The sequence below is a fragment of the Lontra canadensis genome, unplaced genomic scaffold (assembly GCF_010015895.1).
Source record: "Lontra canadensis isolate GAN:19392208 unplaced genomic scaffold, GSC_riverotter_1.0 scaffold62, whole genome shotgun sequence".
NCBI classification, from domain to species: Eukaryota; Metazoa; Chordata; class Mammalia; order Carnivora; family Mustelidae; genus Lontra; species Lontra canadensis.
Window position 1 is genome coordinate 5,724,857 of NW_022631056.1, and position 15,725 is coordinate 5,740,581.

Genomic DNA, 15,725 nt, shown 5'->3' on the forward strand with positions numbered 1-15,725 from the left:
ACCTTCTGTGATGATGGAAATATACTATTAATCTACACTATCCAATACTGGTGGCCACTAGTCACATGAGACTCCTACTGAGCACTGAGAATGTGTCTAGTGCAACAAAGGAACTAAGTTTTAGCATTAGTTTTAAGTTATATTTACATCTAAGTTGCCGCACGTGACTATAGGCAACTATACAGAACAGCTCAGCTCTAAAAGATCTTGTTCTGTTTTTAATAATAGCTGCTGAAATTATAATGGCAGCATTGGAAAGGGAAGTGAATAGTAAAGGAGCTGTTCCAGAGTTTTGTCATAGACTTGACGGTTTTCCAACTGGGACTGTGAAAAAAAATTAAACATTCAGTATTAGTCAACAAAAGTTATAGCCCATGGCTATCATTCCTGCAATAAAATTTAAGAAAATTCATTAAGTTACACAAATCATTTTGCAGTACATGTCTAACAGAATTCTAAGTACACACTTAGAATAGAGTAGAAGCCTAACATATTTGCATACAACTGGTTACAATAACTTCCACACCACTGTAGTATCTCATTTTTAAGGTTAACCTTGACTTTTGGGGAATCATCAAAATAGTTTTATGCATTAGAAATCTCTATGGAAAAAGAAATTTAACTTCCTTTGCATTAATTGCTTTTCTATCCATATTTGAACAACGGGAAAACATATTTGAACAACGGGAAAAATACTGGCTTTCAATTAATAAAATCCTAAACTGCTCAGCATAAGCAATTTACCCTTAGCAGAGATGAATGTACCAGATTTGGTTCTATTTATAACAGAGCTTTAAATCACTGTGAGGCTGGCCAAGCAACCTAAGAGCAGAGTTCTAAGACAGAACCCTCTCACTTTCTATGCAATCCTTACCTAATAAGTCAATTCCTTTTGGGGGGGGGGGATACTCTGATTCTAAATTTGTAAAGGGTCAAACACTTAATAGTCATTCTGATGTGTTATAACAATTTCTCTAAAACTTATGCCAATAATATGTGGCATTACTTTCTGTGTTAAAATTACCTACCCAAATCCCTCTCATCTTTTGATCCATACTTTGATTGCTCAATTGTAGTACATCTTGTTCTGGTGGGCATATACTGTTTTTTTCCTGTTTTAAAAAAGTTCAAAAGAATTTAATGGTCATGAAAGAAAGAATGTAACTATTTGATTTCAAGTTGAGCAAAAGCCTCGCATGGTCATGTCTATGACAGATTTTGCCATGACACAAAAATTTAGCAGAATCTATTAAGTATATACCTATGATATCGCAACATCTTGCATTGTTTCCTAGTCCGTTCTGTATTAGTATTTTTACAGCATAACTCCAACACAATTTTACTCCCAACTTAAGCTGGAGGTGTGAAGCATTCATTTGACAATTCACAATATCCAATGTAGACAAGAGATCCAAGTAGTGAAAAAGGATGCCTAAAATTTTAGCTAATATTACAACAAATGATTTAGGCCTTTCCTCAGAATTCAGTAGAGTATGGAAAATTACAAATGCAATAAAAAGATACCAAGTACATTACTACTTAATTCGTTATTATGCAGAGTATAAGCTTTCCTTGAAATGTTTTCTTTTTCTCTCAAGAATGAAAGGTAAAAAGGACAATCATAGTCCCACTAACTACTGAAAATGTAATTACTTCTTCAATATTAAGTGAAGGTCCACAAATATGTATAAAGTCTTTAAACAAAGTGATATAGTTATATCTTCTGACCTATCCAGTTATGCATAACAGAAAATTTCCCCAGAACCCCCAAATGTGACTTCTATAAGATATTTCTTCAAAAGCTAACCTCTTCTAGTCATTAAAAAAAGATGTATTTTATCCCTTCTAAAGGAGCGTATATCAACAAGGAATCTTATGTATTTAGCATTAGAGACTTTTATTTCAAAATATAGATTTTTTTTTTTTTTTTGTCAGCACCATAACCAATAGATGGCACACTTAAAGTCAGTAAGGTTTTATGTTTTAGCCCTGGTTGTCAGAGACTCAATACTTAGAAGAAATAAAAAAACATATTTTCTTAATTAAAAAACATGCCACATTTGAAAAATTAAGTTAACTACAGTCAACTTTCAAATAACAATGTATTTCATATAAAATGGAGAAAATGCTCAAAAACAATCTTTATACCTAGAAAAATCCCTTGAGAACTTGCTCACACTCTGATCGTTCCAATACACCAGACTCCAGTAGCACTTACATACTTTTATCAATAGAGGCCTGTGCTTGAATATATATTTGTAATTATTTCCTATCTTTCTTCCTCACATGTTTTACCACTCCTTCCAAGAATTAAAAATACACAAAAGACTCCATTTCTTCCTAAGACCAATAACATAGTAACTTAAAAAAAAATCTGTTGCCTGTAAGACGTCTCCTTACTTTCTCACTTTTACACCATGTAACACTACTGTGACACTGCCAAATTTTAATGCTGAATCTATTTCCTAACGGCAACTGTACTTCTTAAAACATTACGAAATGTGGTACAAATTTGTTAAATGGAAAAGAATGTTACCTCATCAGGTATTTTTGTCACAATTTGGTACCATTATAATACAATCACCACATTACATTTTTACAAGGGTTTTTCTCAATAATCTGCAAACAACTTTATAGACACACCATCCAACTTATTGAATTACTAAGTATAAATTAGCACTTTGGTGAGAAGGATAGCACATTTTATTGACAAAGAAACCACAATAGCACACAATTTGCTCAATATGATAATCAGGTTGTAATGAAATCAGAAACTCCATATCTCTACCATTTTTTTAAAGTGAGATATAAAATTACTTAATGAAGGGCACGGGGGTGGCTCAGCTAGTTGAGCGACCGACTCTTGGTTTCAGCTCAGGTCATGATCTTGTGATCTCATGAGATCAAGCTCCATATCAGGCTCAGCGCTCAATGCCGAGTCCATTTGGGACTGTCTCTCCCTCTCCCTCTACCCCCTCCCCCCGCCCCGCATAGGCATGGGCATGCGATCTCTCTCTCAAATAAATAAACCTTATAAAAATTACTTGATGAGTATTTTTCAAGAGCTACACACACAAACACACACACAATTTTTAATTATCATTCATATGAAACACACACCTCCTGAAATCAGGTTTGCCTTCTCCCTAAGAGGTTCTAGTCATACCTCTTTTGTCCATAACATTTTCAGTATTCCTTGTCAAAAGTCTTGAACAGGTGTCAACATCTGGCTTAAACAATACTTGCTGACTTTACAGAGCAAATAAGACATGTTCTTTTATTTAGAAAAGTCTTACAAATCCTAATTTTCCTACCTATCTATATATATACTTCATGTCACAAAGTCAACCATCTATGTTAAAAATTCACAGCTATCAGTCTAAAATCTTGTCATCCTTTCCACTAGAACAGTGAACCATGTTTAGTCAACTTCCTGTTTCCTTCACTTTAACCAGCTGACTTCAGTTGAAAACTTTTTTCCTTTTTCTACCTAATTTCATTTTCCCCCCAAGTCTCAGAAACTTAAAAGATAGATGTTATTTTCACACTCTGTTTCCTCCACTATTTATACTACTTCTCTTTTTTTCTTACTTCTTACAACAAGCTTCTCAACCTCATTCCTTTTCACTGGTTCTGAAACAGATGTTTTTGTGTATTATTTAAAATAATTCAATGAACACTTTTTGAGAAACTTTGCAAACTATTCTAGTGTGATGATAGGTACATCAATGGTCTTTTGTCCTGTTAAGCTTCCCATTTAGTAAGCAAGAAAGGCATAAGCAAATAATTTCAAAATAACACAGTACTCATTAAGACCCAAGTAAGCCCTGGTGCTAGAAAAGCACTTACTCCAACCTAGAAGCAAGGAGAAATATTCTAAAGCCAGAAGCTCCTGACCTAAGTCTTACAACACCAGAGGTAATTAAGCTGGGGGTAAAGGCTAGAGGGGATTCCAGACAGAAGGAACAGCAAGTGTAAAGAACAAAGAAATTAAATAGCACTGGGTCAATAAGAACCCCAAGCCACCCTGAATTATCACAATTTTATGAAGTAAGAAGAGAAAAACAGTAGAAAATGAAGTCAGAGATACAGCTAGGGTCCAAACCACAGTTTGTCTTGGATGTAGACATAAACAATTACGTCTGTCTCACATATATAAAACTTCTTTCATCACCAATATATTGTGAGGCAATATATGTGAGGCAGGAATATTTCAGCTTTTGGCACAAAAGATCAAATTTGTAAACAAAAATATTAAAATTATCCTGAAAATTTGAAGTATTTTATCAACCAACATTAAAATAATATTTACTGGTAACAGTTACAAACAACCATATGAATGTGTTCTTCCTAGTTGTTTCTTAATTCTGAGAAAGTCTATAAACAAAATCAGAAGAGTGCCTGACTGATTCAGTCAGTAGAGCAGGCAACTCCTGATCTGGAGGCTGTGAGTTCAAACCCCACCCCAGGTGCAGAGATTACTTAAAAAATAAAATCTTTAAAAAAAAAAAAAATTCAGATACTCTTCAAATACAAGTTAGTAACCAAACTTTTCAAATACAGAATGCATAAAAATAAATACCTTTTATTTTATAAAATAAATATATTTTATATAGTGCAGTTATTACATCATAATGATATATAGAGGTAACTAAACATATTTTGAAAAATTCAGTGCTACATACAAGCATGAACTATTCACATTATAAAGAAAAAGTAGAATCCCACATAAAACTTTCCATATGTATGTATACATGTGTATATGTCTGTGTGATTGTTTACTTTATTACATGGTAATAAAACTTTATTCTAAAATCTTCATTTTGGGAAGGGGCAAGGGTTGAGGGAAGGGAAATTCTGTTAAGTGGTAAACCTATCAGTAATTAGAAACAATAGCTTACCTTCAAAAATAATACTAAGGCCTCTACCAACATTTAAAATCATAAAACAATTGTCTGTGCCCATTTAAAATCCTGGAAATGTTTATTTCTTTCATGAGAAATCCCTATAGCTGTTCTATATCTCAAAACAATGAATAATAAATGAAATGCTCTATGAAAGGATATATAACTCAAGTACAATCTTTCACATTAGAAATGGAGAAAACAATAATGCAGCTAATAAAAACATACACTCTTTTCAACTACACTAAAAAGAACCAAGGTTAAAGTGGTTCTTTATCCTTCATCTCTGCTTAAACAAAATATATTCCCAAGGAAAGTTTTTAATTACATTATTAAAATATTAAGAAAGAGAACTAAACTTACTTGTGTCTGCTTGGCTTCCCACACTGATGTACCTATCATTGCCAGGAAGTGCTGTTTGGTAGTAAGTTGTTTCCTCCTGCTGAGGGGTCTTGGCATTCTTTGCAGTAAGGAAAGCCACTGCTAATTCCAAGTTTCCATTACTATCCTTCAAATATCAAGAATGGAACATCAAACATTTTGGAATAACTCCATGCATTCTTACACGATTTATTTAAATTTCTCCATAACAACTAATACTTAAATAGCAAAAATCACTTTTAGATTTGAAATCATTCTATGTGATCCTAATTTTACAAACTGATCATAAACAAAGTACATTCTATCAACAGTAATTCCTTTTTCTAACAGGACTACTAATGTAAGAATCTATTCTATAATTTCTTAGTTTCTTATTACTTTTGCTTCTCCTTAACCAAAGTCAATCACAAAACTTATATTTCTAAACAAATAAATAAACCAAAAAATGTTTTTTGGAACTTGCTATACAAAAGGATTAGAATGAATATTTGAAACAGTACTTCTGCAAAGAACAACTATAAACTTTAATATAGAGGCAAACATATGCAAATATCAGACTTGTAGGGAGGAAACAGCCAAAACATTCTGAAGCTTGGTAGTCCGGACAGACACACAGAACTAGACAGAAATACTGTCATACAGAAATCCTGTCAAGATGACAATCCTACCCAAACTAAGCATAAAAATCTAACATAATTCTCATCAAAAGCGTATCTGGACAAAATTATTCTGAAGTTAATTTAAAAGAAAACAGATGCTAGAAAACCAAGGATTTTTATATCAGCAAAATAATAAGAAGAGACATGACCAGTTCTATGTCTCTATTCTCTGTAGAGTTAATAATAAATATAACAGTAGCTCTGGGATAGCTAATTGAAATAACATTAGGAAACCCAGATATTAATAGTGAAGTGATCTTTGTAACAGAAGGCCAGAACACCTAGACTATGCAGGCCTCATGAACTTTAGCAAACACAGAGACTATAATAGGAAGCCAGTGGAGGGTTTTGGACGGAAATGACATGGTATGACTTACATTTTAAAAGGCTCATTCTGGCTGTGTGCTGAGAACAGACTATAGGAGAGAAAGGGCTAAAGCAGAGAATCCAACATGATTTGCTATCACATTTAACGTGAGAGGTGACAGAAAGAGAAAGATTAGGATGATTCCAAGAATTGAAACCTGAGCAACTAGAAGAATGAGGTCCCCAACCCACCCCAACTCCAATTTTCGTTAGGGAAGAGAGAAAAAAAGTAAAAGTGCAGTTAGAAAAGCACCACTGCTTTAAACTTTATATTGTAACCATTATAAGACTCAGCAGCAACATAATATAATCTACAGCTAGATAAGTAAAAGAGCTGTAATGTGCAATAACAATGGCTACATTTATCGAACGCTTAATATGTGCCAAGAAATGTGCTAAGAGCTTTTTATATACTACCTCATATAATAATAATAAACTGAATATAACAGGGATTTCCACAACTTGAAGATCACTTACTTTGGAGGGCTAAAAATAGATTCTTAAAATAGAAGTATTGAAATCAATCAATGATGTGTTTCCCAAAAGTAGATTCCTTGTCAGTATATTACTGAGAAAGTCAACTCATTACTAAACATCTTACAGAGTTATATTAGGTAATAGTTAAGATTTAAGTGTACTGATCTCCCACCACCAGTAGTTGGTGGTAATGGAAACCAAAGTTAAAAAAACAAATAAAACAAACAAACAAAAAACTATAGCACACAACCTACCTCAAAGAAAACGTGGACAATAGGTCATTTGATTAACTCTTTATGTTCATTTAATTAAACATATTCTAGATGTTTCCCAAGTTAAAAAAAAGAAGTGTGAATTCGGCAAACTTGCCCTGACAAGGTAATGGGTATAACCTCACACTCAGAGATACAGAATGGTAAAGGCACTTTCCGAAAACAGACTTGGAGTGACTGGGTCATAAATTGAGGTCTGACATTTTTGTTTCCTCTCCAAATACTTAACAGTTGCTTCATAAACCCTGCATTAATGCTCTGAACAGTACTATTTCATCATTTTCCTGATAGAAAAAAAAGATGAAGCAAAGCTTGTTGTAAAATCGGCAATGTAGTGTGGCCCCCCAGGATCAGGTTGCTTGGTTCGTACTCCAGCTCCTCACACACCAGCTCCTCTGTCAACAGGGTTCCCCGGAGGACGTGAGCCACATAAAATACTTTGAATAGCACCTAGTATTATAGGAGTTTAATAACCACTAGTTATTATTATCATGAGTACAATCATCCGAAAGATAAGATTATTTCTAGAAACAAATGAAGAACTTTTGGCTCAGAACCAAAAGTTACATAATGAAATTCATCTCACGGAGCAAGTTCCAAAGGACTGAAGTTTTATGTATGCCTTGCAAGAGCAAGAATACTAGATTGCTGTTAGCTTTTAGCAGTAATACAGAAATAACCTTAAAATGCAGTTCTAGTTTTTTTTTCTTTTAAGATTTATTTATTTGAGGGGGGGCAGGGCTGCGCCGTTGAGGGAGAGGAAGAGAGAGAGAAGCTCAAGCAGACTCCCTGCTGAGCAATGAGCCCAAGGCAGGGCTGGATCTCACTACGCTAAGATCATGACCTGAACTGAAATCAAGAATTGGAGGTTTAACTGACTGAGCCACCCAGATGCCCCTGCAGTTTTAGTTCTTAAACATCTCTTATTCCCTTAATCTTTTCCAGTGGACATATCCCTGTGATTTGACTCATCTGGGTTTCTCCACGTGGAAATGTGGGAACATCAGAAAATGCAACCAAAATGATGCATTTTACTTACTGCATATACTAACCAGCTTGCTATTGAATGTTCTTAAGGTGCAATTAGTTAAATGTTAGCCAAGTTTTATTTCTCCTTGGAAAGAAAAAATGTAAGTTTCTTACCCTCTATCAATTTTCTCTCTCCTCTTCTTCCTCCCTGTATTTCTCTACTGCACCCCTCTCTACCCCCATTTAAACTCTAACATCATAGCTCTTGAGGACAATTAGCCATCGCATTTGGATTCATATCCTTTCATTTTGCGTGAGAAGTGTTCCATACAGAGAAAGATTATCTGTCACTTCAAGGTATCTAGGAACATTAGGCTGCTGAGGCTGCTGAAAACTAACATGCTTAGAATCACAGCCTAAGTAAGGCTCTTACATTATGAAAGTTCTTTCCTATATCTCTATTACTATACCACAAAATGCAACTAAAAACCTTTCATATATGGTAGGCAGTAGAGGTGAGGGTGTAACTTAAGTCGTATGCCGTAGAACAGAGGCCATACCTTCAGGGCTTGCTGCAGTATCTGGGCATCATTAATCCCAGTGATTTCTCTCAGCTGATTCAAAAACGTCTGCTGGTGCTAGAGAAAAAAAACCAAAATACACTTTAAAATCTGAAAATATACAAATATAAGAAAATAAATGATCTATGGATTTAAAAAAAAACAGAAAACACAAAATAAACTAGTACAGAAAACAAAAAAATATAGAACTTGACAAAGACTCAACAAATTTCACTATTTTAGGGAGATTAACCATTCTCCTGTTTCCAAAAGGGAACTTCTATTATTACTTTCCAAGAAATCTTACTGAATTAAGAGTTTCTGGCCCATTCTTCACCACCTAATCTATTCCTCCCAACAAGAAAAGGAGTGATATGCACAATGATTAAGCCTAAGAAGAATTAAGGAAAACAGTTGTATCCACTGGGCTACTTTCACTAGGGGCTGAGGCCACTGAACGAGAAATCCTGGCAGTTCTAGCATCTCCTCCTGCCCCTAGGGTCAGCCAGCATCCATTTCCCTAGGATGTCTGAAAAAGACATGCCAAAGGACAAACCACACACTAGGTGTGTATATTACAAGATGGTGATCCTAAGATCTATTTGAGGAAAAAGAAGATCATCTCATTCTCTAATCTGTCCTAAAAGATCCCAAACAGAATTAATCATTTGCCCCCATTTGCTTCAGATCTGCTGGTTTTCATGATCTATTATACTCTGTTGGAGAGAAAAGAGAAAAAGGGATGGGATTCCACTATCAAATGCTGCCCTGAACCTCCCTAATTAAGAACTATGTTCCTTCCGACATCTCCGTATTTCTTTAAACAAGTTCCCTAAAACTGTAAGACAGCACCACAAAATAAAGAAAGCTCAATGGAAATGAAGTGTAAAAGAAGTCATCAGTAGAATAAAAGAACCTGCTGAAATCTTTCTTGAAAATGTTTTACATTCATCTCAGTAATAAACCAGTCAAGAATCCTCAACAGATGATAAAACTAGGGGGTAAAAATTTGATGGAAAATAAAATAGTTACATAGTTTCAAACTCTATTCCTACAAATTATAAAGGGAGAAAGAGTATAACTTTATAATGAAGAAACATGATCAAATAATCAGATTTAATATTACCAATACTGGGATAAAATGACAGCATATGCTGCCTGATATTGTAGGATACACCAAGATGACAATACCACCTATGGTGCTCCTGCCCGAAATGCATAACCGGAATCTAATCTTGTGGAAGCATCAGACAAATCCAAACTGAGGGACATTTTACGAAGTAATTACTCTGTTATCTTTAAAATGCTTATGTCATAAAAGACAAAGAGTGAGTTTCTAGATTAAAGGAGACAAGAAAAAGGCCTGGTAATCAAATGTGGGAAAACAAACTGCATCTAACACTATGCTATACAGGACGTTCCTGGGATAACTGGAGAAATATGAATATGAACTATTTAGTAATAATATTGAATTAATATTAAATTCCTGAATTTGATAACTGCCCTATAGTTATGTAAGAAAATATCTATTTTTCTTAGGAAATACAACCTGAAGTATTTTAAATTTCAAAGGAGCACTATATCTGCAATTTACTCTCAAATAGTTAAAAAAAAAAAGTTGCAGAAGTTCTCTGTACTATCTTGCAACTTTAAATTTAAAATTACTTTATTATAAGGTTTTAAGATATTCTGTATACAGATTTGTTAATGTTCTAACCGTAAAATGTGCATTTTAAAACATACTCGACAATTTATTTTTTTTTAAGATTTTATTTATTTATTTGACAGAGATCACAAGGCAAAGAGGCAGCAGAAAAAAAGGGGGGGGAGCAGGCTCCCCACCCAGCAGAGAGCCCGATGCGGGGCTCAATCCCAGGACCGAGACCATGACCTGAGCCAAAGGCAGAGGCTTAACTGAGCCTTAACTTAACTTAACCTGAGCCACCCAGGCGCCCCACATACTTGGACAATTTAAATATGCATAACAAATACACCTTCAGAGTTGAAGGGTCCTAAACAAATTACAAAATGTAATTAAAAAAATAAATAAAAAGCAAACTGAAAATCAGGTTTGAGGTAACCATCATCCAAATATCTTTTATAGAAACCACATGTATAAGCTAGAAATTACATTCAACTACATGTAACAGAGTCCCATCTAAATAGTAGCTTCAACATACTGCAGTGTCTGTTTTTCCTAACATAATTAGACTGGAGGTGGGCAATCCAGATTTGATAAGACCTCCTACATGTTAAAAAAGACCTAAGCTCCTTCTGTCTTCCAACTGAACACTCTTATATGTGACATTCATCAAACGTCTGTCTCTCAATGTCTCCTCCTCAAGCACCTGGTACAAGTTCCAGGGAGGATAAAGGGAAGGGCACAAGACAAAGGGCATAAGCCAAAACAGTCTGACTGCTTTAAGAAGACCCATTCAGTGACTTCCACTTAAAGCTTCCTTGAGCAGAACAAAATTGCATGGCCACTCATAGTTGCAAAGAAGGCTGGGAAACATATTTTTCAGCTAGGCAAAAAGCCACTTTGAAAATGAAATCAAGGTTCTGTTTGTGAAGAAAAGCAAATAATGTATATTAGATAAGCATGGGCAGTATCCATCATGCCATCAATGAATTTTCATTTCCAACAACCTTATTAAAGAGCTGAAATAACCAAGACTATCTAAAAATAAAATAAAAATAATAGCATATAAACAAGGTCATATAAAATGCCAGAAATAAAATAGTTGATTAAAAAAAATCAAACGATCAAACTTAGGGATGAAAAAGAACGCTCCTCAAACCTGTCAACTTCCCTATGTTCATTTAAAATAGTACCAATAACTAGCAAATGGAACCATGACTAAGTTATTCAATACCAAACATCACAATGTTAAAGATGTAGAAAAATTTTACAGAAATTCTTATCTAAGGTTTCATTTTATTGAACATAAAAAACTTGGAAGATTTTATATGCTTCTCTGTAATCTCACCACCACCAGCACTCCAAAATCCATTCTTTACACGGAACATTATTTCCCTCAACTGCAAATTACCTGGTCATGGATCAGGGAAAGACTACTGAACACTTCCCCCAAATCAGTCACTTATACAAACATTACCAGCTATTATTTACAATGCTGGAAGAATGGAAACAATACAAACATCCCCACACTAAGGAAGTGGTTCTAAACTTTAATGTGCAGAAGAATGACCCGATGAGTCTGATAACAAACAAGATTCTCGGCCCCAGCCCCAGAGACGGTGATTCCAGAGGGGTTAGGGCTGATGGCTAAGGGATCTGCATTTTTAATAAGTATCTCAGTGATTTTTTATACAGATGGACTTAGAGGCATAGTTTGAGTCAAGCAAACAAGTGCATATTTTTAAATAGCAAATATATAACCTATATAGAGATTATCTTCACAAAATCATATTAAGCTAAAATGATGGAACACAAAATAGTATACCCACTAACAACTACAAGTAAAATGTAAACAGGAAAATAAAGCTCAGAAAAGATTACAAGGGCCCATGTTAGACTCCCAATTCTCTTATCTCTGTATCCACACCCTTTGCCACTTTTAATTCCTCCCACTAGAGAGATAATTTCCTTGCTGCATTGATGATGGGCTTAGCCATGTGACATGCTTTGACCAATGACATATTAAAGACAGTCATGCAGACATTAAATGTATTTGCATGACTGGGCTTCCCTCCTGAACTTCTGTAGCTTCCTTAAGAAGAACATAACCCTGGGTAGCCCACTCGCCCCAAAAGAATGAGGCACCTGTGGAGAAGAGCCACCCTAACCGAGCTGAAATTGGTGAACATGATGACCGTATTTTGGTATACCACTAACTTTTGGAGTAGCCTATTATGGTAAGAGTTGACTGACAGTGCGTTTTTTAAATTTAAAATTATTTAAATTTTAATAAAATAGCATTTTATTAAAGAGAAGCAACATCTTTGAAATTTTATAGCTTGTAGCTGTAATTTGATGTTTTGTTTATCTTTCACAATACAGTCAACTGAATATCTTAGAAAAAAAAAATAATCCAGGCGTATCTCTAGCATAGTTCATGATCTCATGAATTTTGATGGAAAATGAAATAAGGAAGAGAAAATGACTGGGATGGAGTAGAAGGCTGAGTGTGAAGGAGAAAAGGTGGAAAAAACTTTCTTAGTTGGGTTAGCAAAAAATGGGAGAGAGATCAGAAAAGGTAAGCTATGAGAAAGATTCTAAGTTTATGGCACAGAAGGCATCGCATTTGTGGTTTTCTCCTTTGTCACAGGCATCTTCCAGCTGTGCTTTTCCTGTCTTTGAAAACCTGCACCTTCATTTCCTACAATTATATGTTTTTCTTGTTGCTATTTCTGTTGTAATTAAGACCCTGGTCTTTCATTCAAGGTTTGCACCTTTCTAATTATCACACTTCTTGTCTGCAGACACCCTGCTCCTCAACTAAAAATGTCCTGCACATGGGTTCTCTCCTCTTGGACTAGCAACCTTCGATCCAAGATGGATCCAACCCACTCCCTCTCTAGAGCTCATTTTCTGAGCTCTGAGGTCTTTTTTGTATGAATTTATATACTAAAGTATAAGGAGGAGGATGCAATCTGTTCACACTGCTGGACCAAGAAAGGCAAGACACAATGTTCAAAGAAATTCAGCAACTGCAAACACCACAGAAATCAATAAGCTAACAAGCCAAGACTTCATACAGGCCTTCCAATTCCTTCCTCAATGTTATTTTCATCACATGATTACATCTTTAAGTGCCCACTATGTGCAAAATACAGTACTATACACACTTCCAGGTAAAGGAAGCATCAGTAATTCCAATATAAATTAAGACTCAGAGAGTTCTACAGAAATTCTCTCCCTCTCCAATTGAACCTAGCTAATGCTGGGTCTGTTTTAAATCTGTTTCAGTAAATATACAGCATATTTAACACTGAGAATGCAAAAAAAAAAAAAAAAAAAGGAATCACTTACTGGCTTAGACCAAAGAAAGAAGATAAGCATTTATTATGTTCTTGCTGTATGCCAAGTGTTTTGAGTGCTTCCAGTTTATAACCTCACTTAATATGAGCACACATGCACACATGTGTGTGCACACACACCCTCCAAAAAGTTACTCTCATTTCATAGCTAACAAAGGCTTCAAGAGATTATTAAGTACAGAGACAGGAATGAAAACAGGTTTTTCAAATTCCACAGTCTGTGCCCTTTCCATATTTTCTCTATATTTCATTTTGGAGATTAAAGATTCAGTGAAAAATGAAAACTCAGTGCAAAAATGCAATACCATCGTCTATGTAAAAATACTTAAATAATGGCACAAAAAAAGTGGAGCACCACTAACAAGGCAGGAAAACTTTCTACATTAAGGGGCAAATGATTCACAAGTCAGTCAATGGCTCCTGAATTTCCAAATACATATAAAACCTAGTTTAGTGAAAAAGAAAGCAAGCCAAAGGTTTCCATCTTCAGGGGGAAAAAAAAGGCAAACTCCTAGAATAACCTCTAAAAACACTTTCGAGTATTTTTTAAGAAAAAGAGGGGAAAATCCTAATCTGATAGAAAATCCCAAGGCATTCTTAAATTTCAGGATCACATTCTCTGAAGCACTGCTAGGCACCATGTGGTATTTTAGTCACCTATCAATGAAAGGATTAATCATACTACTGCCTTTAAGGCACACGACCATACACACAGCTACTTTTGCAAATATCTTCTGGATCTACCTGGTAAGACTAAACTGTCCTAGTTCATGTTATCTCTTCCCATAACAAGAAATCCCCATACTTCCTAGACAGATAATTCCAAAACACATAAATCTGTCCTTCATGTGGCTTCTTTGTGAGCCGCAAACCTGCCTCTGCCTCTACCAACGATATAACCCAAAACAAAACAAAACACAAACATATTTCACCAGATTGAGGACACTGGGAAAAAACTTCAACGCACACTGGGCTCTTCCAATAATGTATGGGAGCAATTCTATGCTAGAATCACACAGATTTTAAAAGATACCATCTATTTCACATTCTCTCTATCCTTATCTATCAACCCAAATTTACGTACCAGTTTCCTTCTGTTAAAGTTGGGAGGTCTCCTGGCACTTACCACAGATTACAATAATACACCATGGTTAACCACTAGACTCTAAGTCTCAAGAGAGCACAGACTATTTTGCTCATCGATGTGCTCCTGGTAACTAATGCAGCATCTGGCATGTGGTAGGCACTTGATAAATATTGACTGAATAAATAACTATAGCAAAGTTTGCAGAAATGAATTGGAGTAAGTCAGGTGATAGGCCTTGAACTCATCCACAGGAAAGAACATACTGATTATTGAAGACAGAACAAGAAGTATACATAAATCAGGTCCACTTAGTAAACAAACATTCCACACCCTCTTACAGTCTACCTAGAATCCCACAGAAAGCTTCATTTTCTAGTTCTGGTCTTATCAACCCTACTTGAATGTGAGTGTACGGTAAAATTTGTTGAAATTTTCAATTGCAAATAATCTAGACAGTAACTCTATAATGGCTGGGGTAATCCTGTATCTTCTAGTATCGTAGAGTCAAGGCTTATCTCAATCTTTTTGGAAATAGCATTACAAAAAATTAATTATATACCTCTATGGGTGTATAATTCTGAAGGCATGCATTTTTATTTTTCACTATTTACTATTTCGCTATTTACTATTTTTCACTATTCATTATTTACTATTTCACACTTAGGCTTAAATATTCCAGAACTTCTGATTTTAGAAAAATTTTCCCTATCATTTTATAGAATCCCAAAGCCACAAATGATCTTAAGCATTCATGTAATAAAATTAAAAAAAAAAAAAAGAGGAAGAAGAAAAGTAAAGAGATAGGTAGCTAAGAGCAATCGATATAGTTGGTTTTTCCCACCTTTCCTCACCTCAGTCCATTTTCTTACCTGCCACCCCAACTCTTCAATCAATCTAACAGCTGCATGATATCCAAGTCCCTAATAGCAGCCCCCATCCTTATTAGCTAGCAGATAACAGAAATGCATCATAAACAGATATTCTAAATGCACTTTCCCCCAAAAAACTGTTACACAGCACTGTAAGTTCATATAGAGTTAAATACA

General features: G+C 35.0%; 1 protein-coding gene across 7 annotated transcripts in view; it reads right to left on the reverse strand.

Annotated features, from left to right (window-relative positions):
* Nucleotides 1-15,725, reverse strand: part of USP25 (ubiquitin specific peptidase 25) — a 133,205-nt gene that overhangs the window by 99,852 nt on the left and 17,628 nt on the right. For 3 of the 7 annotated variants that reach the window (XM_032878007.1, XM_032878009.1, XM_032878011.1), the window contains exons 2-4: nucleotides 8,589-8,666; nucleotides 5,268-5,412; nucleotides 1,029-1,112 (exon numbers count right to left, since the gene is read on the reverse strand). In XM_032878007.1, the coding sequence (XP_032733898.1) occupies nucleotides 1,029-1,112; nucleotides 5,268-5,412; nucleotides 8,589-8,666 (307 nt within the window). Of the gene's footprint in view, nucleotides 1-1,028; nucleotides 1,113-5,267; nucleotides 5,413-8,588; nucleotides 8,667-15,725 lie in introns of those variants that run through there. The other 4 variants (XM_032878008.1, XM_032878010.1, XM_032878013.1 and 1 more) reach the window with 2 other exon arrangements.